The 26,488-nt window shown below is 53.7% G+C and overlaps 1 protein-coding gene across 4 annotated transcripts in view; it reads right to left on the bottom strand.

Moving 5' to 3' along the window:
• Positions 1 to 4,990: 4,990 nt before the first annotated feature.
• TULP1 (TUB like protein 1) overlaps positions 4,991 to 26,488 on the bottom strand; it is a 37,218-nt gene continuing 15,720 nt past the window's right edge. The window contains exons 3-14 of one of the 4 annotated variants that reach the window (XM_005311656.4): positions 22,849 to 22,978; positions 21,800 to 21,955; positions 20,012 to 20,128; positions 18,542 to 18,655; positions 17,162 to 17,302; positions 16,481 to 16,578; positions 15,388 to 15,558; positions 13,151 to 13,263; positions 10,398 to 10,506; positions 9,858 to 9,956; positions 9,339 to 9,510; positions 4,991 to 5,798 (exon numbers count right to left, since the gene is read on the bottom strand). In XM_005311656.4, coding sequence (XP_005311713.1) covers positions 5,665 to 5,798; positions 9,339 to 9,510; positions 9,858 to 9,956; positions 10,398 to 10,506; positions 13,151 to 13,263; positions 15,388 to 15,558; positions 16,481 to 16,578; positions 17,162 to 17,302; positions 18,542 to 18,655; positions 20,012 to 20,128; positions 21,800 to 21,955; positions 22,849 to 22,978 — 1,554 coding nt within the window. In that variant the 3' untranslated portion in view covers positions 4,991 to 5,664. The remainder of the gene's footprint in view (positions 5,799 to 9,338; positions 9,511 to 9,857; positions 9,957 to 10,397; positions 10,507 to 13,150; positions 13,264 to 15,387; positions 15,559 to 16,480; positions 16,579 to 17,161; positions 17,303 to 18,541; positions 18,656 to 20,011; positions 20,129 to 21,799; positions 21,956 to 22,848; positions 22,979 to 26,488) is intronic. The other 3 variants (XM_008175793.4, XM_042861498.2, XM_005311657.4) reach the window with 3 other exon arrangements.

Raw genomic sequence — 26,488 nt, 5'->3', positions numbered from 1 at the left:
TTTGGGATTACACGTGCGTGCATGTTGTTGGCTACATGCATATGTTGCTAGAATTGTACATATTGAAGTAATTCTGAAAGGTGCTCGTTGTTTATATACGGGGGGTTCTGTTTTTCAGTTAGCTTTGTGTTGGCTCTCTGCGGTAGTGTCACAATAATTGTTTAGGTTGTGTTGGGCTGGTATTTGGATTAGGTAAAACAATATTTTTCTGGGGATCAGAGACAATAATGGGCAAAACTGAAAAGGTTCAGATGTTTGATTTGGACGGTACCCACCAAAAACAAAAACAAAAAACCCAACTCTAGGCAAAGTTTTGTACCAGGCCTTTTAATGACCTTATAGGTGCCCCATTTCTGATGGACCCAAATAGCACTGAACTGCTGTTCTTGGTGAATTTTGGCTCTTCCTCTTCCATCTATGCTCAGGTAATCAAGAAGAACATGAAAAAACCCACCCTCAGAAAGTATCCAGACTTTTTCCTGTCTCCGCAGCAGTTTGGTTCCAGTTTGGAATCTGGGCTGAAGGTTCTTACTTTCTACGCTTTGATTATCCCTAATCAGAGGCTGCAGGCACAGAAGAACAGTGAATGTAATGGGGACAGAGGCTCTGATCTGGAGCAAAGGGGTCTGACCTGCCTAATGCTTCACTTTTTAACCACACAAGAGGTCCTCAGCTCTCACTGTGTGGTTGTAGGAGATAAGTCTTGGATGTGTCCAGTTTGCCTGTTGGTGGTAGGATGAATTATCCCCACCATCTCCTCCATGCTTAGGCCACACCTTTCCTGATGCAACAAGGCAACAGATGGGGACAATCCACTACATCCTGGTAAAGGGGGATGAGCTACAAAACCCTCTAGTGCCTCAGACACCTGATGTGAGCTCTGCAGGATGTTCAGCAAGAGATTCCACCATCATTTAGAGAGGCTGAGACATCACACACTAGGAAATAATACTGTAAGGGGCCATCCTGCATTGGGCCCCAGGAGTTGGGACAGAGGAGCTCTACAAAGTCTTCTCCAGCTGTAACTCCCTTCTCCTCCCGCCCTGTGCCTGACTGGCAAAGAGAACCCATATGGTTCCAAGAATTCCCAGGGATCAACCCCAGAGGGCGGCTGATGGCAGCTGGTGGGCCCACTCTCCTTGAGAACATGGGGAGAGGATGGCCGTTGTGAAAGATGGCAGTTCTTTGGGAGTTCCTCTGAAGCACACCATGAAGCAGTGGTTTGGTTTTTTAATAATTTGTCTTTAAAAATCAGTCATCTGGGACCATAAACATCACTATGCATTAGTCATACTTCTTATAACTGCACAGCCCAGGAGGGGTAGAAAGTCAGGCTCTGGTACCTACCTGCCCCTGACAATGGGTGCAGTGATTCAGCAAAGCCTGCTCTCCCCTCTGAGCTATGAGCAGTAAGGAGGTACTTTATACCCCGTTACTACACTGCGTGGCTGGGTTTACTTGAATCTGCCTCAGTGGTGGGGCCTGGACTGGATGACTTCTTGAGGTACCTTCCAGCCCTACATTTCTAAGATTCTATAATTAGCACTGGGTCACTGCCTCTCTGGCTTTTCTGGGGGAGATCAGAGGCCATGACCGCCCCTAAGAGGGCCCCGCACCCAAGCCCAGGTACGGTGTACCGGCAAGAGCCAGTGTGCTGTACCCGGGTGGCCCGGCTTCCCCAGGGAGCCCCAGACCCTTTAAATTGCCACCAGAGCCCCACTGCTGGAGCCCTGGGGTAGGGCTGCGGGGCTCTGGGGGCTATTTAAAAAGTCCGGGGGTCCCATTGCTTCTACCGCCCTGGCCCTTTAAATAGCCACTGGAGCCCCGCCGCTTCCCCAGGGCTCCCGCGGCTATTGAAAGGGTTGGGGCGGTGGAAGCAGGGGATTCCCGGGCCCTTTAAATAGGCCCTGAGCCCCGGGCTGCTGCTGCTGCTACCCCGGTGGGGTAGGGAGGAGGAGGAGGAGGAGGAGGGGGCACTTACCGTACAGGGTGGGCTGTACCCGCACCCTCTGCCCGCTGTACCTGCACCCTCTGCCCGCACCAGCCCCGCATCCCTTGCCCTGCCTGCAGCCAGCCTCTGTCTCCAGCCAGACTCTCACCCCCTGCCCTGTCTCCAGCCCCACACCCCCTGCCCTGCCCGCACCAGCCTGTCTCCAGCCAGCCCCGCACCCCCTGCCCTGCCTCCAGCCAGCCCCGCACCCCCTACCCGCAGCCAGCCCGTCTCCAGCCAGCCCCGACCCCCTGCCCTGTCTCCAGCCAGCCCTGCACCCCCTGCCCGCAGCCAGCTCCTGCCACACCCCCTGCCCTGCACCCCCATCTTACCTGCAGCAGCCTCGCACCCCCTGCCCTGCCGCTGATCGCAGCCAGCCCTGCACCCCCTGCCCACAGCCAGCCCCTGCCGCACCCCCGGCCCTGTCTCCAGCCAACCCCTGCCGCACCCCCCTGCGGCCCTGCCCAAAGCCAGCCAGCCCCGCACACACCCCTTCCCGCACCAGCCCTGCACCCCCTGCCCTGCCTGTAGCCAGCCCCGCACCCCCTGCCCTGTCTCCAGCCAACCCCTGCCGCACCCCCCCTGCCTGAAGCCAGCCAGTCCCGCACTCCTCTGTCTCCAGCCAGACTCGCACCCCTTGCCCTGCCTGCAGCCAGACCCTACCTCCAGTCAGCCCTGCCCTGCCTCCAGCCAGCCCCATGTCCAGTGGTGCCCTGCAGTTCCCAGGGCATAACCCTGCACACCTGCTTCAATGAGGGGGGCAGGGAGCAGCTGGGACCCACACATGTGCACACCCCCCCAGGGAGTGGTGGGGACCCACACATGTGAAACGGAGCTCATTTCTAGTTCAGGCCCATCGTTTTAAAAAATAACTTTAGGTAGGGTTAACATACATCCATATTTTCCCGGACATGTCAGGCTTTTTGGTTCGTAAATCGCCGTCCGGGAGGAAATACGGACGTATGGTAACCCTATTGGTACAAAAAATACATACTGTGGCACAGCCCTTAAATCAGAACTTTTTATAGGGAATCGGTTGCTAAGTAATGAAAGGCTTTTTTGACATTTTTTTTTTTATAGTCATCCCTGCTGGGGCCCCGCCGAAAATGTTCGAATTGGGCCCCGCATTTCCTAAAGCCGGCCCTGCCTGCGTGATTCACTGACAGACAACAGTCGGATGATACCCCACAGCACTGGGCAGCAGTTTAGGACAGGAAGTGAAAAATAGCATGGCAGCCAATTGAAGCAGAAAGGAGACTGTTCAGTAGGCAAAAGCTAGTTACCCAAATTAGCCCTAGTGTCTTGGCCAAATTTCAAATGTGCCTGCTCTTCCAGAAAACACCCTGGAGAGCTGAAATGAGTGGTCAGAAGGCTGGGGTGGGAGGACTTTTCAGAGAGACAAGGCCACAGCCCTAATCAATACATAAGTACTGACTCAGAAGGAAGAGCTCCACGCCTTCTGAGTCACTGCCAGCACTTCCTTGTAGCACCTTGCATTTTCCCCTTGAGGTCTCTCCTCCGAGTAAGGACCCAACCTAATCATGCTCAACTTGTCCGGTGGAACCGGATCCCAGCCAGTGGCTGTGTGGCTGCAGGCTGCACTGCCTGCTAGGCAGGGAGGCTAGAGAGGGGTGGGAGTGTTTGCAATTCCTATTCGTCTAATAAAGATAACTCAAGGCACAGGCTGTCTTTTAAAAGATTCCCCTCCCATTAGGAGGGGGCTGGCTCTGAATCTTTCCTTTATGGAGCAGCCCGGCTGCATTTACCTTCCACACACTTGATGCGGGTGATTTTACATTACTATGGCCTCATCTGGTTGCTTCAATATTTGCACCCCTTGGCAAGATTTGGATACTCAAAGCAAGTGGCTCTGGGGCCATTCTCATTCAGAAAGGCCTGTAGGGAGGGGAGGAGGGAGATTACATACACCATGCAGAGGGGATTTGGAGTTCCTCAAGGGCTGACTCCTTGGAGCGTAAGGAAAGGTTAACGACCTCAGAGCATGGACAGAGACTCCATTGCCCAGCATTTTATGTGGCACAGCAAGTGCCCAACGCCACCCAGTCACAATGGCAGCATTTTATATCCCGTTTGCGCTGCTATAAATGACTACGCAAGACACAGGGCAATGGAGAATCAGGCCCTGGGTGTCAGAAGCAAGGGAGGAGGAGTGTCAGAGGGGCTTGGGCAGCCACACCCAGTGGTCAGAGCCAATGTCGAGGTCACAGCCGAGGGCCAGCGGAATCCAAGGAGTTGTAGCCTAGGGTCAGAGCTGGGGCCGTTGGGAACCAGGGTGACAGGATTCAGTGAGTGGATGAGGCTGAGGGCAGGAGCCAGGAACAGGGCAAGGATTGGGAACAAGACTGGAAGTCAGGTAGCAGATGGCAGGGTCTGTGGTAGCAACAAGCCAGGATCCACCTTGTTGTACAGACAACTTACTGTGTCTCTTTCTAGCTTAAATAGTGTACTTGGCCAAATCAGGGATTCCGGAGCTTCTCCAATCAGGTCCCTGCGGGTGGTACCTTTAGTGGAGCATAAGGCTTTATCCCAATACTCCAGTTACTAGTAGACCCGTCAGGTGGTGCTGGTGTTGTGGATGTGGGCCCAGATAGTCACAAGGGTCCACTTCCCAATGGGTGCACAGGGGAGATGGTAATGCATAGGTTTGGAATTAGGTCCATCTCTGCTCCTACAAAATCCAGATAAGCTCTTGACGAAGCTTGTGCCCGGTGCTGGTTAGAAGCACCTTCACAAGTACATCCCAGACTGGTGCTCTCCATGAACCAGCCGTGTCTGCTGCATAACTAGAGGTCAGAGTATTGCTCTCCAAGAATCCAATATATCTTCTGCCTGGAGAGGGAGGAATCACGTTGGCTGGACAGTGCATGTGAGGGATACTTACCCTTCCATTCCCTTGCTGTACCTATTCTGGGGATATAGAAAGCACTCTGGTCCAGCACGAAGTTCAATTTCATTTTTTTAATGAACAGAGACTTGTCCCACAGTTCTTCATTTATTGACCATTATCAGTACAAAGAAAACAAATTAAAACAACCTGCTCCCCCACCTGTGTCATTTAAACCTAATGCTACAATATATAAAACAGAATCTAAAAAACAAAGTATTTCAGGGATTCTGAGGAACTTCCTGAAAGGATGATGTCAGAGCAACTGTCGGGCTCATCTGCTAAATATATAGCTGCTTTGTAGTCTGGGACAAGTGGCCAGTTCTGAACCACCCAGAGACTCAATGGAGACAAGAGTACAAAGAGTACTCTGGTATTCTACAGTAACGATCCAACCCACTATAGCTTAAAAGAGCGTCTTTGCAGTGCTTGGGGCCATCTCTTCCATCAGGGTGGAAGCTGAGGAAGACGGAAGGGTGACTGTGTGATATCTGACCTGCTACACCCTAATCAGTGGATACGTATTTGCAATTAACGACTCCACTTGGTCTCATTCAGCTCCACTCTCCAGATGTGGACAGGTAACATTAGTAACACCAGTCCAGCTGTTATTCACATCCGCAGTGTGATTCACGGGTTCTCGAGCGTCAGCACAGATCCCCGTATTGTAGGCAAACCCCTGCCTTGCTCAGCCATTCCAACTGGCAACGTTGCCCCTCCGACTGGCCTAGGCTCAGTACAAGTCAGGGACGTAGGGCTCCCAGGCGTGTTATTCACAGGCCAGCTTCCCATCAAAGCTGGACAGGGCAATGGCGAAAGCCTGCACAGCACACATGGGGTAGTTATAGTCCATGGTGAAAGCGTCGTCTGCCACACGGCCGAACTGCATCACAATGTAGTCAGCTGAAAGAGAGGAGATAAGAGACCATCAGCGCAAAAACGCACACGAACAGGTTCCTGGGCTAATCTGAGTGCCAAGGGTCAAAGCCCCACACCCTCGAACCATCCAGGCAGCCAAAACTCTGGCTTAAGTTAGGAGACTACCCAAGGCTATGCAGTCTATGGCAGAGCCCAGAACAGAATTCAGATCTCCAGCGTCCTGGTCCCTCCCAGTCACTTTGAACCTCGTGAGCTGCATCAGTTTCCCCATCAGTAACCCAGGGATAACTAAACAGGTTGAGAGGCTTGATTCATTAATGCATGTCAAAGCTTTGAGATCCTTGACTAGGAGGAGGCACCGGATGAAGTGCTCCTTTATACCTCTGAATTCCTGTCTGTGCTGTTACCCCCAGCAGCCCAGCCAGAAAACCCACGAGGAAGTCCATCTGATGACATTTCCAGCTCAGTTTTTCAGCTCCCAGTGGCTGAAGTCGTACCCCTAGGGATCTGGATGCCCAGGGGCTCAGCTTGAACCCAGCCTCTGCAGTTTGTCCATCGAAGGTGACCTTCCAAAGAAGCAATGCGTCATGTCTCCGAGTTTGAATGTGTGGGTCCTGCACCTGCTGCCAGCTCCCAGGCTGTGGCTGAGTGAAGCACCGTGCCATGGTGGACTGAAAGGCCGCGGGGCTCTCGCTCAAATGTCAAACCCAGCAGACAGGAGGGGACTGAGCAGGGTGGGGGCAGAACTCAGCCACCTGCCTGACAATAAGCGTTGCCATTTAATCAGCAGAACCAGCCCTTCCCCTCTCAGCGCCGATAGGGTAAGAGAACACAGGAGCCCCAAATACTGCCTCTCCCAAGGGGAAACTGATCCCTTGCTAGAATTCCTGACCTGACCATTCTCAGCACAGCAGTGGCACTCCCCCAGCCCACAGCCTCTCCCGTGGCTTCCTTTTGTTACACCAGCGAGGGTGACAGGAAATCTGTAAAAATAACCGGGGGGCCCCCCAACAGGTTCTTTCTGTCCTGTAATCCAACACTCTGGACACGAACATCCCCTGATTGGACTGGACAGGTGACAGGCAGAAGAGTCCCTCGCTGCTTTGCATGCTTCATAAAGCCGCTGAGCTGCCCTCGCTCAGATATTCGCAGGTGGTCTCTGCCGCGAGTCTGGGGTACAGGGTGGGTGGAGCCCGACAGTCCCCAAGCAGTCAGCTGTCTGAACTTCGAACCCTCTGACTGATCCTCAGGGACCTTCCAAATCCAGCCAACTCATGAAGCCAACCAAGTAAAATGTCATTCTGTCTCCAGCATCAGCCTCGGAACGGAGCCAACACAGGATTGTTTCGGCCTCTGGGTGAGACTCACTCCCCCGAGCAGAGGCTGAACAAGGTCTGTGGATTGCTGAACACCTAGGAGCCATCACCACCCCACCCCACCCCCCGCTCGGGGCCAGGTTTCCCAAAGAGCTCAGCTCCCAAAGCGCCGGGCCCCATTTGTGGGTGCTGAGTGCTTGAAAATTTAGCCCTGAGCTCTTTTAAGCCCCACAGGCCTGATTTTTGAGGACTTACGTGGTGCATATTGGGGGACATAAGTGGTTGCGCTGGGACTCTGCCCAGAGGTGAGTTTTCATAGATTCCAAGGCCAGACGGGATCATGGTGATCATCTAGGCCAGGGGTCAGCAACCTTTCAGAAGTGCTGTGCCAAGTCTTCATTTATTCACTCTAATTTAAGGTTTCGCATACCAGTAATACATTTTAACGTTTTTAGAAGGTCTCTTTCTATAAGTCTATAATATATAACTAAACTATTGTTGTATGTAAAGTAAGTAAGGTTTTTAAAATGTTTAAGAAGCTTCATTTAAAATTAAATTAAAATGCAGAGCCCCCCGGACCGGTGGCCAGGACCCGGACAGGGTGAGTGCCACTGAAAATCAGCTCACATGCTGCCTTCGGCACGAGTGCCATAGGTTGCCTACCCCTGATCTAGCCTGACTTCCAGCAGAGCACAGGCCCAGAGAACTGGCCCCAAATAATTCCTAGAATTTCTCCCTCTATGATCATACATGGGATACGGGGAGTTCAGATGCAATGGATTCAAAACCAACCACAAAAGGGGCCCATGTAACGCTGGTGTAGGCAGACGCTCAGCTATTGGCATCAGTGGGAGCTGGGCTTGCTTACACCAGCGTTAGAGTTGGTCCATGAGCCTTTCCGGGCTCTACACTTAGCTTATCGAATGGGTTTCGGTGCGGGGGTGCTCACTGCCTCTCATGTCCCGCCTCCCCCAGCTCCGGGCTTGGGCCCAGCTGGCCCAGGTTGGGGCCCTGGTGGAGTGACCTGCTCCGGGAGCTCTCCCCATCAGCGGGGGCCCCACCAGGAGTGAGCAGCGGCACGGATGGTCTGGCTGGGGAATTCTGGACAGCGTCATCCTAGGGCCTTATTCTAGTTATTCATCCAGTGACCAGCAGCGAGAAGCTAAGCCGGGAGCACGGCAAGGCAGAGCCCTTGTTTAAAGGCCCAGAGGAGAACAGTTTCCTTGCCGCTAGAACCGTGCCCAAGGAAGGTTCCAGGCTCAAGCTGCACGAGCCAGGCTGGGGAACTGCAGAACTTCGTCCGAACTGCAGAGCTCCCCCGTCCACCAGACCCACGTAGCCCCAGTCCCCTAGTACAATCTGCCTGGCCCTCTGGCTCCCTCTGGTGCTCCACTCCAGCACGATCCACACAGAGCAGGAATTTGGCCCGCCATGGGCCCAGGGCGGTGAGCAGCAAGGCTCCTAAGGGGTACCATTCTGCTCGCGCAATGGGCCCAACGCTCCCTCCGAGCAGGTTCCTTGCAGAGCGTAGCCCCTTATTTAAAGTGAGATTATGGTCCGGAAACTCCCACCAGGATTCCTCTCAGTTCAAATGGACTGCAAGTTTCTGAGCGGGAACAAGACCTTTCTAGCTGCCAATCCCCCCACTTAGCCTGCTGGGACTGTTCCTTCTCCCCCAGGTAAAGATTCTGCCCCCACCACTGGATGTCTGACTCTCCAGCTGATGCCTGAAGCTGAGCAGACTCCGCTGACCCCCTGTGACCATCAGGAGCGGAAACTCGCTTTGGCTCAGATGCTACCTACGCCCGGGGAGCAGAAAGGGCGAATGAAGTGACCGTGCTCAGTAAGGTGCGTGCCCAGCACCGTAGCTGCCATGTCAGTAACGTGCGAGCCCCAGAGCAGGGCGCCAGGACTGTGTTCTGGGGACAGACCGCAGCAGCCCACCTCCTGACCTCAGCATGAAAAGCTGCTGAGGACACCATATCCTCCCAGTTCCCATCTGGTGCCAATCAAGACCCAGATCAGCTTTCCATTCATATCCCACGGACACAGCAACTCTCCTCCAGGATAACACTGCTCACCATGACCAGAACGAAGCTCACAAGCACAAAACTTAAGCCGGAGAGATGGCGTGAGATTCCTCCAGACTGACAATCCCCACCCCTTTGGCGGGAATCGCCTGTGTCTCGCACGCTGCTCCCTGACCGGGGAAATCGACCTTGCGGGGTGACTCTCCCTACGGACTTACGATCGTTGCAGTGTACGATCTGGAAGTTCTTGACGGAGGCGTGGGTGACTCTGCCATGGAAGTTCAGGACGTAAGACTGGGTCTCGTCATTCCATACCGGGGCCTTGTTGTGCAGCTCGATGAGGTTGTCCATGTTCTTGTTCTGCCATCTCGTAAGCAGCCCGTCGTTATCCTGGGACCAGCAAGAAAACACGCTCAGGAGGCAGAGCGAGTCTTTCTACCCCTAGGAGTCCCTGCGACTATTTCCCGGGGTGTGCGGGGTCCGTATGAGGCTGTGTACCATGTGTGCACACCCCCATACTCCTGACATCAAGGGGAGCTGGCCATGCCCCTTTAAATCATCTCCAAGCTGTAGGCTTCTGCCATTCTGTTCTAGTTCTTATACTGTGCCTGTCCCCGTGGTATCTGAGTGCCTGGGTGGGGAAGTATCACCTCCCTTAGGGATTGCTAAGAAGTGGGCTATGCCACGGAGGAAAGGGGGTCCTGCTCCCACCATTGCTGGCTGGTGCGCCGACTTACGTTTCGGGGCCGGATTGGCACCCGCTCATTGTCCGAATTCATTCCAGGGATGATCACGGTCATTTTCCGGGGTCCTTTGAACCCTAAAACATTTGTCTCCTGAAACAGAAACCCCAGCGGTCTCACAGTACGTCACCAGAGGCTCACGCATGCTGAACAGGGAGAACAAACATCCCACTCCAAGACTTAGCAGCTGTTTCCTGACCCACTGGTACCAGCAGCGTGCGTCTGGGACTCCCTATCGTGACTGGGATACGCAGTGCTCCACACTGCCCCGCCTCCCATCCAGATGTGCATGCAGCTGGGAGAACCTCGCCCCGCCGCCGCCCGGTGGAGCAACAGACCTCCGCTCTCCAGGACAGGATGCAGGACAGCCGTGCTTACTGGCAATGAATCCAGGACTCTCCCGATCTGGCACAGACCACAATGGGCACAGGAGTCTGAGACCTTGGGCAGCCACTGTGGGATGCTGCCCAGCGAGGGCGGCTCTCTACCGGAGGGGTGGGGGTGGGGTGGAAAGAGCCTACACCTGTTACTTACATACACGACGGCTGACAGCTCCTGTCGCACGTTCGACCAGTCGGCATTTGCTCTGTCGGGGTTCACACCATTATCAAACACAGTAAACTTAGTCCCCATTAAATTGGATCTACAACGAAAGACAGAAATCAGGCTGAGGACCTGGGGAAGGGGGGGTGTATGTGGCACCATCACCCCTCTTCTGATTCTCTATTTGCCCTTCCTTAGGTTACCCTCTGTGGTGCTATGAAAGGGGTCTCCGGGGCACCAGGGTATCTCAGCAGATGCTCCACAGCAGCACAATCAAAGGGAAGAAACAGGAGGGGACGTGGGGTCTTTGCAGTGGTCCCAAAACCCAAATCTCTCCGCAGGGAGCGACAGGAGCAGCTCTCCTCCACCAGAGTCTGTCAAGGACAGTCACTTACTGACAAGCACCTGATTAATGGGGAGGTGGGAGGGGCATGGGCTGTATCCTGCACAGGGAACAACCTGCACCAGGCCAGGCTCTGTACGGCCACATGAGACCCCAAGGCATGGAAGTGCTCCCTAGCTTCCTCCAGACCCAGCTGCCCCTTGTGCACGGCTCCCCTGGTCCATCACGCCCATCAGTTTGCCTAGCACATTTGTGTAGATGGCTATCCAGGGAAATGCCAGCAAAGTGGGGCCGGATCTAGTAAGGAGGGGACTTGGGGGTTCCAATCCCACCGTGCTAGCCAATGACCCTTTTCACCAACGCAGCAACCAAGCAGGTCTCCTAACTGCAAGTGCATCCCAGATTCCTTTACACCAGGGCTGTCGTGCTTTGAGGGGCATTGTCGGTAAGATTCTGGATAGGTGCCTGCTACACACAACTGAGCAGAAACAAAACCATCTGCAGCGGGAGAATAGCATGTCACAGACGCTGGCCAGTTTAGAGGCCACGGGAATCACCCACACACTGGCTCTGCTACACCCCCATATAAGTAGGGGCTTGTCTGTGCACAGAATTTGCACTGGATTAACTTAAAAGGGTTTAAAAAGGGATGCAAAGTCTCATGTGGACACTCATATATGGGTTTAAACTGGTTCTCTCTGTAACTTCCACCTGCAAAGTTACTCACTCATGCTAACCCGATGTAAGAAGACAGGTTTGCATTGACCGAAGAGCGTCCACACACAGAGTTGCGCTGGTATAACAAAATCAGTTTACAATCACACCTTTAGGTAAACTGGTGCAACTCTGCAGGTAGAACAGGTCTTGGCTCCCTGGGCAGCTCTGTGTTTAGCCTACGCCTGAGGTAGCCAGCCTCCGATATCTACTGACTTGCTCTGAGCTAACATCCTGTCATTTATGCGACAGGGTAGGGTGCTCATAGGGTGGAACCCGTCTCTGAACTGCCATACACACAGCTACCTCCTGCTCCCTGCTCCAACAGACCACAGTGAACGCATCTGGCCCACAGCGAAGGCAGCTGGGATGTGCAGGACTCCTCCTCGCTGAAAGCACTGTCAAGAGGTGACCTTTCTCTGCTTCCGAAAGAACCGGACGAGCCAGTTCTCCCCTCCCTGCTCCCCCAGCGCCAGTCCGGAAGCCAGATCTAGTAACAGGAGGCTCCAGTTCCAGCCAGAAAAGCTGTGACCCCCAGCTACAAAGTCAGAAGGACTCAGCTGGGCTGCAGTGGGAAGCAGCAACCTAAACAGCATGCGCACCAATCTTGGGTCCCCTCCCTCCAACAGTTTTCTTTTGGGGGCTGAATTGTGTGGGACTCATTCCTCCATCTGAGGGATTCAGTGCAAGACCCATTCCCCATGTCTGTGGGGGACATGTTCTCCCCACGTCAGCCATCGAAGGACCAGTTTCCACCCTACGTGCAGTATCAGTGTGGTGCCTGCACAGTAGGTAGTAAGCCAACCAGCCTGAATAGGGGAGTGGGGGTGGGGGGGAGAAATCTGAATGGTGCAGTGTGGGCCACATCTCCATGTAGGAAGGAGGGTATGTACACGGGAAAACTGCACCTGAGCCCGGGAAGTGAGGGAGCAGGGGTGGAAGGATCACCCCTTGCCCACTGTTTCCTGATAGCTTTTAGACATCAATTTAGTGCCAGTGAAAGGAGCCAGATGGACAGTCCTGGAGACTTGAGTCCTCCCTGTATCTCTGCAGCAGGGACAGACCAGGGGGGGACAGGGCTGGCTGCTCTCACACTGCACCCACCATGGGCCTATCCTGCTCTGGACGGACCCCTCTAGGGCCGAGATACGAGTTCTGTCCCAATGGCCCAGACCATCCCTGGATGCTCCGCTGAGGCTGCCAGCCCGGGGGCTGATTCGTGTCAAGTACGAAGGCCCTTTTCATTATATGAACAGCTGTCCCCGGAGAACAGGATTGGGACCCACCAAATCACTGCACGCAGGCCACCGAACAACCCTCGGTTGGTGACCACTTTCACTCATTACCGACCAGGATGGGATCTGAACCCGTGACCTAGATGTGCAAGCACCCCGTCCCTCCCAACGTTCACTTCACTGTGCGGCAGCGTTTGCTAAACCACGATTTTACACAAATCCCAGCAGATCGGGCTTCAGAGCCGCAGGAACAGCAGAATGCAGGAAATAGCCCAGGCAGCAGGAGACCTAGGCTGGCATGATTCCAGATGTACAGGGCAGACGCTGCAATATAGTGGCTATTCTCACTTCACTCCCTGGCACTGTCACCTACTGGGAATTTGCTCTGGACTCCTGGAAATGGGAGGTGGCCCAGGACTCAGTGTTGCCCAGTGCCACAGCTTTTCTCGTACCTCAGCTTCCCAATGAAGTTCTCTCCGCCTCGGGACAAATCAGTGGGATCAATGGAAATCAGGTAGTTCGAGGTCTTGCTTTTTTTCCGCTTCCGACCAGCCAGCAGGAACACCTGTCAGAGACGGGAAGGAGGGGGCTGGATTACAGGGGCTGAGCGGGGGATGCTCAATTGTTGCAACTCACAGTACGTAGGACTGAAGCCGCACACCTTGAAGAAGTTCTACCAGACACAAAACACTCAAGCTGCTTGCTAACAGGCTGCTGGGAATACAACATGCAGTGCACTACCTCCCTAGTAAATACAGAGCTCAGTACAAGGCCACTGTCCTGATATTCAAAGCCCCCTTGGTGACTGGCCTTAGCTACCATAGAGATCGCCTGTCTCTGTCTCCATGACCACCACCACCTGTGACAGTTGCCTTCCCTGGAACAATGAAACTGTCAACACACAGGAGAAGCTCGGAGCGCAGGAGGCAGCTTTCACAGGAGCTGGGCCTAGACCCACTGCCACAAGAGATGGGAACGACTAGGGAGCTCACCATGTTCCAGACTAACTGCTAGACTCATGTCTGAGACTTAGATTTCCATGGATCCTTACCTTCCTCGGGGGGTCTTTTTAAAGTCTCTGGGGACAGTGGCTCTAGGCCTCTCGGACATTCTGGCTTCTGCAATAGGACAAGCTTGTGAGTGCCAGTCTTGTGACATTTACATGACCCATGCTGCAGCAGAACACCATGCCACAAGGGGAGAGGGTGGCGGCCCAATGTCACCGGGCTGTGATTGTGATGACATCTTATGGGTCTCCCAAAAGGAGACACTCTCAAAGACACTGGCTAAGCCTGGGGAGTTCGGTTCTGTGCCGGGCCTTGTATTCACACACTAGGTATATCTATGCAGCAAAGAAAAACCCATTGTGCAGAGTCTCAGAGCCTGGGTCAATTGACTTGGGCTCTCAGGATATGTCTACACAGGGTTTGCGAGGTGGAAGGGCCCCAAAGTCTACACAGCAATGGAACAGCCCTGCAGCCCGAGCCCAAGTCACCTGGACAGCCATGGGTTTTTCTTTGCAGTGTAGACGTACCCGCTGTGGCTAGGGCTTTCTAACTGCACCTGCGGAGCGACAGAATTGCACTGGATGTAAAGAGCCTGGAGTATCTCCCAAGAGGGATTGTGGGAATATGGATGGAAGGGAACAGATCAATCAGCGGACAAACGCATTTCAGATCGCAAGCTGCAGCCCTACTCCAGGAGCAGTGTGAAAACTGCGCCACTGAAACAGCATCACCATTGGAAATGGGGCATCAGCTCCTGGGAGAGGTGCATCTTCAGGCAGACACAGTAGGCCTGAATCGAATAGGAGTGCTGACAGTCACCCTTCTCTCATCAGTACGCAGGCACAGCTGCATGGGTTCGTAACACTGCTCTCAGTCTGGAGCAAAGAGGGGAAACCACCATGGAATATCAGGAGGTAGAGATGGGACAGACTCATTGGGACAAACTCAGCCTTGGTGTAACTGCAGTGGCTGCCTCAGGCTTACGCTAGGGATGCTTCTGACCCATTAGGCCAGTGTTCATCTCTATAGTATATTTTCAAGTGCTTTGTCCGGCTTTAAGTGTCCTGAGTAGAGCTGGTAGGGATTTCCCCCAAAAAAGTTTTTCCTGCCCGAGCTAAGGTCGGTTTCAACCAATCTCCCGATTCGAAGAACGTTTGAAACACGCTGAGGCTGCCAGGACGGCCGATTCCACAGGTCCAGAACAAAACCGTTCACTTTACGATTCAAAATGACTTTCCCTTTTGTCAATTTAATGCCCGAGCTAAGGTCGGTTTCAACCAATCTCCCGATTCGAAGAACGTTTGAAACATGCTGAGGCTGCCAGGACGGCCGATTCCATAGGTCCAGAACAAAACCGTTCACTTTACGATTCAAAATGACTTTCCCTTTTGTCAATTTAACTAACACCAGGTTAAAAACCAAGTTACAAGGTCCAAGTGGAAATTAAACGTTTCGAACGTCTCAAAAAGGAAGACTTCGATTGATGCTGGTTGAGATGATCATAGGCTCACCGTGTTTTCTGAGACGGGGACTTTTCGCCTCATTTCAGGGTGGGAAAAATTGTGCAAAAACTCCCGTGGGAAAACTGTTCCCCACTGAGCTCTCACTCTGAGCGAGGGGCTTGCCCCGCTCCCCTGGGAGGGATACTCCGCAGTCTAATATGCTGGGACCTCACTGCTTGCCTTTTTCTCATTGTCCAGGTGCAGGTAATATGTAGGATAGAGGCCCCGGTCCATCCCCTTCTTGTCTCGAGTGACCCGACACTTGATGGTCACCCCCAGAGGAGCCGGCCGCAGCACAAAGTCCTCCAGGTTGTCCACTTCGATGATGGGGGATGGCGGCCTCTCCTCCTTCTGTGGCCCGGCACCCAGAACGGAAAGGGGAGAAGGCTTTAGGGAGGGCTCATTTCAGGCTCTAGGGCTTTCCGGCAAGAAAGAGTTAGCAGCCAGAAACACACCCACCACTGCGTGACGTGTGCCCGGCCGCATCTCGCTTTGGTACCTTTCCCTTCCTGTCCAGACACAGAGCTGTTCCCTGGGCCATATTCCTCATTTCCCCTGGGTCTGGCCAGTCAAGTGCCAGGCTCCTGAGCATTTCCCTTCTCTGAACTTAGTCCCCACAGCCACTGCGGGAACCTGCCGGGGCAACCCCCTCCTCCCCCTGGCCACTGCAGGAACCTGCCGGGGCGATCCCCTCCTCCCCCCGGCCACTGCGGGAACCTGCCGGGGCGATCCCCTTCTCCCCCCGGCCACCTCGGGAACCTGCCGGGGCGACCCCCTCCTCCCCCTGGCCACTGCGGGAACCTGCCGGGGCGACCCCCTCCTCCCCCTGGCCACTGCGGGAACCTGCCGGGGCGACCCCCTCCTCCCCCTGGCCACTGCAGGAACCTGCCGGGGTGACCCCCTCCTCCTCCCAGCCACTGTGGGAACCTGCCGGGGCAACCTCCTCCCCCTGGCCACCTTGGGAACCTGCCAGGGCGACCCCCTCCTCCCAGCCACTGTGGGGACCTGCCGGGGCAACCCCCTCCCGCCAGCTGTTGCGGGAACCTGCTGGGGGCCTCTTTAGGCAGGCCCACCCTCTATTCTTTCCGTGGCCCTGCTCTGCGAGATGGGCTGCCTGCGCATCCTCCCACCCTCCTTCAGCATTAACACCAGAAAGTTGCTGCAAATGCCCCTTGACTTGGCTCTGGGGCTGCCATAACCCAGGAGTGAGGGAGCCGTGAGGAAACCCCCGTTCCCAGCGCTGCCCATTAGCCCGGACCTGCCGGCCTTTTACCTTCTTGGACTTCTTCCCTTTCCCTTTCTTATTGGAGTTCTTCTGAGGGCTTTCCGAGGCCTCTCCCTCGCTCCCCTCTCCGGCGGCTTTGGGAAGAGCTGCAGACAGAAACACACAATGGGCATTGCCCGCTCTGCTGCCCAGAAGTGGCCCAGAACCCGTCAACCCAGCGGGATGGCGGGGAGGAGCTGAGTGCACTGGCAGGTGGAGGGCGCTGGTGCATTGATTTATAGAGGCAGCGGCCACCCTCGGCACAACCTGTCGTCCGGGAGCAGAGCATTTTAAATGACCTGCACAGCCAACCGGTGGCGGCAGGTCATGTCTGAAGCAATGTGATAGGTACTCTGCCAGCAAAGGGAGGGATCCTAACTCGATCACATTGAACTGCTGGCCAGGCCTGGGCAAGCGGCCACTGTGGCATTTCTGCACAAGGCAAGTCAAAGGACACGGCCGATTCCACTAGCTAAATTAGCCAGCAGGGGGCAATACATCCTCCTCCTCTAGAGCCCAAACATATGACTCACAATAATACCCCCACCTGACGAAGATGGAAGAGTTTGTAACCCCAGGTGTCTGGTATCTGCCCATGTGCTGCCCTGCTGCTGGCCCTGAGCAATGGGACTTGTACCCTTCTGTGCCCAGAGCCCACCATGGTGCACCCCCCACTCAGGGAGCACCCACCTTTCTTTTTGGTCTTCTTCTCTTTGTGGCTGTCTCCTCCCGCCTGGAACATGGAAGCCGTGTCCTTTTTCGTGTCGGGTTTGATTGGCTTGGTGCTGGAATCAGAGTCGTCTTCCGCCTCGCTGTTCGTGAGAGCTGGGGCTATGGGGGCAGACACGCGCACAGAGGAATCAGTCAAGAGAGGGGCTACGGATCCCTGTGCTAACGCTCGTGTCTTTCGTCTGAGGATCTCAAAGCCATCGAGAGACGTTAGCTAAGGACCGTACACATCTGTCATGACAAGGGGATATTTCGCTCAGGAGAACGGAGTTACTCAGGGTGGGATTTGGTCAAGATCTGGCTAGCAGCAGTCAAAAAGGCGAACAGAATGTTGGGAATCATTAAGAAAGGGATAGATAATAAGACAGAAAATATCATATTGCCTCTATATAAATCCATGGTACACCCACATCTTGAATACTGCTGCAGATGTGGTCGCCCCATCTCAAAAAAGATATATTGGAATTGGAAAAGGTTCAGAAAAGGGCAATAAAAATGATTAGGGGTATGGAACAGCTTCCATATGAGGCAAGATTAATAAGACTGGGACTTTTCAGCTTGGAAAAGAGACAACTATTGGGGGATATGATAGAGGTCTATAAAATCATAACTGGTGTGGGGAAAGTAAATAAGGAAGTGTTATTTACTCCTCATTACACAAGAACTAGGGGTCAGCAAATTAAATTAATAGGCAGCAGGTTTAAAACAAACAAAAGGAAGTATTTCTTCACACAACGCACAGTGAACCTGTGGAACTCTTTGCCAGAGGATGTTGTGAAGGCCAAGACTATAACAGGGTAAAAAAAAGAACTAGATAAGTTCATGGAGGATAGGTCCATCAATGGCTATTAGCCAGGATGGGCAGGGATGGTGTCCCTAGCCTCTGTTTGCCAGAAGCTGGAAATGGACGACAGGGGAAGGATCACTTGATGATTACCTGTCCTGTTCATTCCCTCTGGGGAACCTGGCATTGGCCACTGTGGGAAGACAGGATACTGGGCTAGATGGACCTTTGGTCTGACCCAGTATGGCCGTTCTTATGTAGCACCTGCACTCTTCGGAGACATGCCATGGGTCTATTACTGATTGCACAGACCTCATCCAAACGTCGTACAGCCACGTGCAGGGGAACCGAGTCAGCACTGAGGCAGGGCAGGATGCTTCCCCTGTTGAAGCATCACCAGAGTTTTCCTGGGAGGTCTCCCATCCAAGAACTGACCACCCAGCTCTAGCCATATCCCAAAGGCTCCCATGGTACCAGTGGTGACTCCTCATGCACCCTTTGTGGATGACGAGAGCTCTGGGGGCCCAGGGGATGTATGGGCAGCTGTCGCCCTTCACCTTTCTTTTTGCCTTTTCTCTCCTTCTTGTCCCCGCTCACTTGGAACATGGACATTGGCTCCTTCTTCGTGGGCTTGGCAGCTCTGGGCTTGGCATCGCAATCACTTTTGTCTCCTACAGGGAGGGAGAAAGGAGACAGTGTGAGGACAGGAGGGGAGAGAAAGGGCAGCAAGCCGGGAGGGCAGAGGGAATAGCGAGGGGTAAGAGATGGGGCAGGGAGGGCGAGAGGGCAGGGAGGAGTGGGGACAAGCCCGGGAGAAAGGAAAGAGGGAATGGGAGGAATGGTGGAAAGCCAGGTTTGTTGAGGGGAGAGAGCAAGGGGCAGGGAGGAGACGAGAGAGAGAAGGGGGACACAGGGACATGACTTCAGGACCTCTGGAGACACAGGACAGCCCCAGCCCTCTGCTGCCCTCCTCCCTCAGCCACTTCCCAGGAGGCTTGGGGCCTCAGCTGGCCAGTGCTCCCTGCTCATTCCTGGCCTGGGTGTTAACCGCTTAGTCCTGCCGACTTCCCTAATAACCACCCATTGCAACCCGCCATCTCTGGCTGGGGCTTCTCTCAGGCCAGCCCCGAGCCCTGGCTCTCCCTGGATCAGAGCTGCCCTCTCCATGACCTGCCTGCGTCCCAGGCCCCCATCTCCTGCTCTCTAGCAGTGTGTCCCCCGTAACACCCAGCCTGAGCCTGCTCCACTGACCCGAGGGAGAGAGATTCCCTCTTGGTCCCTCTGGGAGACTGCTAATTGGAAGACAATGCAGAGAACACCCTTTCAGCGGAGGTGCTTTTCCCTCAGCCATACGCTGGAGTCCCCAGCGAGGCACTCGGACTCCATCTGGGAGAAGTGAATCCCCCATGGTTTAGTCTCAAGGGTGCTTGATTGGAAAGAGCCTCGTCCGCCCCTCAATGCCCTGCGGTGGATCCTCAGGCTTCGGAAGCTCAGCTCTGCAAACAACTCTGAATGCTGAGCTCCATCTGACTCCCGGGCTGTCTGCTCGCAAGGCGGAGGCAGAGGAGGGATCCCGAAGCCAGGCAAAGAAACACCAGCTCCAGCCCAGCTGCCTCAGTTGACAGGGAAATGGAAATATGCAGCAAAAGGATCCTTCCACTCCTGTCCCCTAGGGCGTTACCAGGAGAGGGATTCTGATGTATACACACAGATCCCCAGTGACAGAGGGGACCTCACCAGGCCTTGCCTCACCATAGCATCTGAGCACCTCACGCCCTATGACCGGGCAGGGCTATGGTCCCCATCGCACAGAGAGGGGACTGAGGCTCGTAAAGGGGGAGTGACTTACCCAAGGTCACACCCGGAGTCTGCGGAGGAGCAGGGAATTGACCCAGCTCCCTCAAGTCCTAGTCTAGCGCCCTCACTGCTGGAGCATCCTTCCTCTCACTCACTCACGCAGCAGGGCTCACTCCCCCCAGGGTTCACCTCCACATGCCAGCCCCTTCTCCGGGGTTCCAGCTGCTGACCTTTTGGCTTGGGTTTTCTCTCCCTGCTTTTTCCAGCTGGGATTTCTTTGGGGGGCTTCTTTTTTGGCTTTTTCGGTGGGTCATTATTCTCCGCCTCCTCCTCCTCCTCAGAGTCCTCTGGAAGTGCGGGGATGGGGGGGGGGGGGAGCGGAACAGGGATGAGAAGAAGATTAAAGAAAAATGGACATAGCCACGTTAATACGTGACTGTGGCGACGGCTCCGCCTGCCCTGTTTAGAGGAACTTTCCCCACAACTGGGGACTAGCTTGGGGCCCTCTGGACCTGGACCTACCCATTGCCATATGTCACCCATTGCTTACACCTCACTCACCCAGTATCTGGGAGTCTAATCCGTGCTGGGGCTCAAACCAAATTTGATCACGATTCCTGGAAAACTGGTTTCTAACTGGCTTGGCCAGCCAGTGTAAATGGGATCAATCCGGGTGAGAAGAAAGTGTAAAAGTGTGCTTAAAAACCTTCGTAGAAACCTCCAGTCCGGAGGGCTGCTCTGACTTCACTGGGAAACCCCCCCCCTCCCCCCCCCCCCCCTACACACACATTCAAACCACTTTGAGAACCAGTTTGGCCAGTCTGGACTACACTACACCAGCTGAACCAGTTTCAAACCTGGTTGGAAATGCTGGGGTGTTTCCCCCAGTGTAGATCAGGCTCTAGAGCTTTTTACCTCAGGAGTTTACCCTGTAGGAAATAGCAGGTTAGAAAATAAAGGCCACTGTATTATGCAGGAGAGAGAGAATTTGTGTGTTTGTGGAGGTGGTGGGGGAGGGGGGGGGGGCGTGTGGTACAAGGCTGCCACCTAGTGACTGTCTTGCCTCCTGGGCTTTTCCTAGGAGTCTGTGCAGTAAATGCATCCCACAGGGAGTCCTTTCCTTTATCCCTCGCCTCCTCCCTCCCCTGGAGAGACAGTAACAAGGAATGGAGCAATTGCCCACAGACCCCCACCAATGAACAGGAGCTGGTGGGTCAGGGTGGGTGAAATATTCGCCTGGCATGCATTAGAGGACAGGCATTAGAATGGGGCCGAAAACTGCAACAGCCACCTGCCCGATCTGTGCAGCTGTCCTCCGAAAGCAGAGCCGGGTCTTACTCACCCTATGTGGGAGCTGGGGACTTTCCCAGGACGCGGCCTTTCATTGCCTTTTAGGGGTGGAGGGGGTCGGTTCGTCAGTGGTGCCGAGAGCATTTTCAAGCAGGCTTTCAGATGGGTTTGGATTGAAAGTGCACAGTGTGTGTGGGAGGGCTGGGTTGGACTGGGACGCACGATGCTGTTTTGTGTTTGGATGGAGATTGTGTTGCAGTGAATTTTGGATTGTGGGATATGTGCAGGGCTGTGTCCTGGATTGTGAATGCCACGTGTATATATATATATATATATATATATATATATAATGAATGAATGAATGTGTGTGTGGACTGCATTTCCATGGCGTAACTGTTTGGATCGGGTTGTGAGTGCAAAGCAGTGTGTTGGATTGGGAGCACAACGCCAGTGTACAAGGGTTGTGTTTGGCCGGGTATGCGTGGTGAAGCTGTGTTTGGATTGCCGTGGTAATGCGAGGATGCACTTGTGTTGTGGCGTGCAGGCCTGGCTGTTGTGTTTGGGCTGCGAGTGTGTGTGGCTGGATTGTGACACAGGCAGGAGCCTGTGGCCTGTATGCTGGTGTGTGTCTGGTCGTGGCTGTGTACTAGGGTTGGGTGTGGCGGGTGTGAGAGTGTGCAGCATGCATTAGAGACCCCATGGGTGGAAGCGGCCCAACGCCTTCTTACCCTGCTTCTTTTTCGAGGCTTTGGCCACACTGAAATGCGACGTGGGACTTTCCTTCTTCTTCCTGGGCTCTTTGGTGGATTTGGGGTAGGGCTGCTTTTCACTCTCCTCCTCCAGTTTCTCCTCCTCCTCCTTCTTCTTCCTCAGTTTCCTGACAGCTGCATGCGGTGAGAGCGGCCAGAGTGAGGACAGAAACACAGACCGGGACAGGCAGGGAGTTGGCAGTGGGGGCGGAACGGCACATGCTCGGTGTGGTGCGGCTTGGAATGAAGTCAGACTCCACTTACCCCGTAGCGCACTGCAGGAGGGGAGAAGTGGATGGGGGTGTCTCTCGTTGGGGAAGGATGGCGGGGCCGTTTGTCTCTTGGAGGCCATGGAAGTGAGGCCCCGAGGTGATCTTCCAGAGGGGGTGGATCAGAGTGGGGAGGGGAGGCTACGTGTGCCGGGAGGGAGAGCTCATACATGGGACGCCCCTATATTTAGGGGCTTGTACGGGCATACAGGTGGGGTTGGCCCTGGCTCATGTCTAGGTCCAAATACGCTTTCCGGGGGTCACTCCCAGAGCACAGGCCTGCGTCTTGGAGGCAAAGTTTAGGCACCGTGCCAGGCTAAATGCCTGGAGGTGTCTGCCTGTGTGCACGGCCGGCCTGGCACTGCTTTGTGGGCAGTACAGCAAGGCACCACCACAGACAGGGGCTCAACCTCTTCTACCAGCAGCTGGTTTTGTGCCCTGTAAGGGGCCATGCACGCCGGACAGCTGGGATTCTCGAGTCCCAGTCCCAGCACGGGCACTGGCACACAGAGATGGCCGGTGCCTTGTTCTGGGGACAAGCCCAGGGCTTTGCTGGCTGTCCCAGCGCTGCTGGAGAGGAGAGAGGCAGGAAGCCGGCACAGAAGAGTAACTTGTTCAGGGAATGCACAGCCGGGAGGGCAGCAGGTATGGGGGTGTGTGTGAGAGATTCAGAACCCTCCCCGATTTCTTATCTCCCCCGTCCGCAACTCCCAGGGGCTGCCTGTCCCTAGCTGTGGTCGAGCTGCTCACGTCTCTTACTCTGAGAGGGGGTGCTGGGCTCCTCTGCTGGGCTTGGGTTGTCCAACTTTTTCACTTTTGATTTCTTGGGCTTGGCTTCCAGCGTGGGTTCCTGGCGCTTCTTCTTCTGCTTCTGCCCCGGCAGGAGGCGCTGAATGGAGGGACACATCATTTACAGGCGTACAAAAGACCCAATAACAGAGCCCTGGCCCTGGAAACCCTACAGTCCACAGGCCCGGTCCAGTGCAACCCACTGCAATACAGAACACGCACGAGGGGGCCAGCACCCTTCTGCACGGGGGTGCAGTCTGCATAACTGGAACACTTCCCAGGACAAGTGGGTCTCCACAGAGCCTCAGAGAGGAGCGGGGGGGGGGGGGGGGGGGGCGATAGGAGGAAGCGAGAAGGCCACAGTGGGCAGAACAGACAGAGGCTGGAGTGGGCACAGGCATGGAGCAGTCAGGAGAGAAGGGACGTGCAAGGAGGGGAAACTGAGGCGGGAGATCTAGGAGGGAACAGAGCTGCCAGGTGAGGATGAGAAGAATGATGCACCCTGACACACTCAAAACCAGACACACTCGCCCACTGGCTAAGCAGAGATTTTAAAGAAATGCTCCAGTGAAGCACTGGCAAAGGGGAGGGCCAGGGATGAAGGGGCAGGTGGAGGGGGCTAACAGCGCATGCAGAGAAGGGACCTAGCTGGCTAGGGGAAGAAATCCCTAACCTAGACATCCCCCTCGCTGCTTGAAAAAAGCAGTTTCTCCTTAGTGGGTCCCTCCTTCAGCACCTAGAGCCGGATTCCCATTTCACCCAGCCAGGTGTAAATCAGGAGTAACTCTGCTGAAGTAAATGGAGTTACACTGATGTAAAAGCAGTGTGAATGAGATCAGAATCACCCCCGATAGCTTTCTCCCGTTCTCAAGTCCTCTATTCAGCAGTAACATTTTCCCCTCACCATTTTAAAAAGACATTGCCAGGCTGGTCCTAAATTTAAAGTTTTGTTGGGGAAAATAAGACAATAAAACTTAATCTTAATACACTGATTTCTCCTTTTTTTTTACCGTTCCCCCCTTTCTTAACAAAATGAAAAGCCTCGTTGTATAATAACGTGGATTTCTTTTCAACGTGCCCCTGCACCATCTACAACCCAAACAGTGCCCCGTTGTGCTAGTGCCTGGGAGCCAGAATGAAATGATCTGATCTGAAATGTCAAAAAGGAAACCACCACCACCAAATAAGAGAATTAGATTTTTAAAATTTCCCCCCATTTTAAACCATATCAGGGGTTAAAAGAAACACAGGTCTGGACCCCTCTGCCTTTTTTTTTTTTTTTAATGGGATGTTTAATCTGACAATGTTCCTTTAAGAGCTAAACATTAACACCTGGATCTTTCCTTCACAGTCATTCTGTCCGCAGGCTGATGTTGGGACATGCAGGGAGCCAGGAGCCAGGCAAGCCTTTCCCAGCCGGGGATGGTGGCCAGAGAGAGGCACAATCGCCCAAAACTCAAACCAGGCCTCTTTATTATGTTCTTTTCCCTGTCTTGTTTCATAGGCTGCCCTACGGATGGGGATGGAACTGCACCGTGGGTCACTGTTTTTGTGGTGGATTTTCTGCTGACATAAGGGGAGAGATGGCCAGTCCTAGAGACTGACCGATATCCTGCTACAGACCACAATCGGTGCGGTCAGCAGCCACGCATGCTGCCTTCACCCCATCCCAACTGGGATCTCCAGAAGCCATTCCTAGGCTTGGATGGGCGCTCCGGTTCCAGACTTTTACCTCTGTGTTGAGATGGACAGTTAGTGCCAACTGAGGGGGTGATGTCTGTTTAGAAACCCATCCACTAGAGCCAAACAGAGCCACTAACTGATTTCACAACCAGCCACTTGGTTACAACACCACTGAACCCTCTGGTTCACTACCAAACTGCCATGATTTGGACTGGCAGAAACCATCCACCTCTGTGCTCTTTCATTGTCTCGCTCAACCTGCTCCAGCTGCAGTTTTGTTGTTGTTGTGGATGGGTGGTGGTTGTTTTTTAAACAATCCAACAATATCCTTCCAAGAATTCCTTGTGCCTCAGGGAAACAGCTTCAAAGAACAAAAGAAAAATCAGATTGGGCCACATTCTTCTGAAAGTTTCTCCTGCCAACATTGTTTTTTTAAGCAAAATTCCTAAGAAGCCATCCTCCCGCTGAACTTTGTACTTTGCCCGCAAGTCTTTCTTGTGCGTAGAGGGCGGTGTGGATTATACTTCTTCCAAAGTCGTCAGGTTGGAGTTTCCCAAAAAATCTTTTCTGCTGGAGAATGGAATTCCTGAGAAGGCAGCATCCGTCCGCTACAGGAGCAGGCCAACTGGCAGTAAGAATAACTGCCTCCAGCCCCAGAACCAGCACGTTGGAGCGATCTCCCCAACACAACATGAATCTCATGACATGTCAAGCCCCTGCCCAAAGCCAATATGATACAGAGGTCAGAGGAGAGTGACGAGGGGCTGCTGGCCAAGAGCCCAGTGCGCTGATGACTTGATCTTCTGGAGAGTTAATGCAGGTCAGTCTCTAGGGTTTAGTGATCACATAGTGTCACTAGCTGGTGAAATGCCCAGAGTAAATATGAAAGGGAGCACCGCAGCCTTAACAAATTAAGGGGACTGGTAAGGGAAGTGGATTGGGCAAACGTATTAATGGATTTAAAGGCAGAAGAAGCCTGGGATTACTTTAAGTTAAAGATGCATGAGCTGTCAGAGGCCTGTATTCCAAAAAAGGGAAAAAGATTACTAAGCAAGAGATTTAGACCGAGCTGGATGAGCGACCGACTCAAAGGGGCGATTAGGAAAAAACAGAAAGCGTACAAAGAGTGGAAGAGGGGAGGGATCAGTAAGGAAATGTACCTAAGTGAAGTCAGAGAATGTAGAGATAGAGTGAGAAAGGCCAAAGGCCGTGTAGAGTTGGACCTAGCGAGGGGAATTAAAAGCAATAGTAAGAGGTTTTACAGCCACATAAATAGGAAGAAAGCAAAGAAAGAAGAAGTGGGACCGCTGAAGACTATTGCCGGAGAGGAGATTAAAGACAATCTAGGCATGGCGCAATATCTCAATGAATATTTTGCATCGGTGTTTAATGAGGCCAATGAAGGGATTAGGGATACTAGCACCGCTACAGAGGGGCGTTCAGGATGGGGGATTACCGTATCCGAGGTAGAAACAAAACTTGAACACCTTAATGGGGCTAAGTCGGGAGGACCGGACGATCTTCATCCGAGAATATTGAAGGAATTGGCACGGGAAATAGCAGGCCCGTTAGCGATAATCTTTAATGAATCTGTAAACTCGGGGGTGGTCCCGTTAGACTGGAGAATAGCTAATGTGGTTCCTATTTTCAAGAAAGGGAAAAAAAGTGATCCGGGTAACTACAGGCCTGTTAGTTTAACATCTGTAGTGTGCAAGGTGTTAGAGAAAATTCTGAAAGAGAAACTAGTTGAGGACCTGGAGGTTAGTAGCAATTGCGATAAATTACAACATGGTTTTACGAAGGGCAGATCGTGCCAAACGAATCTGATCTCCTTCTTTGAGAAAGTAACGGATTTATTAGATAAGGGAAATGCGGTGGACCTAATATACCTGGATTTCAGTAAAGCGTTTGATACTGTACCCCATGA

This window comes from Chrysemys picta, chromosome 4 (assembly GCF_011386835.1).
Source record: "Chrysemys picta bellii isolate R12L10 chromosome 4, ASM1138683v2, whole genome shotgun sequence".
Classification (NCBI taxonomy): domain Eukaryota; kingdom Metazoa; phylum Chordata; order Testudines; family Emydidae; genus Chrysemys; species Chrysemys picta.
Note: the sequence above shows the minus strand (reverse complement) of the source record. Positions and strands in the feature narration are given on the sequence as shown.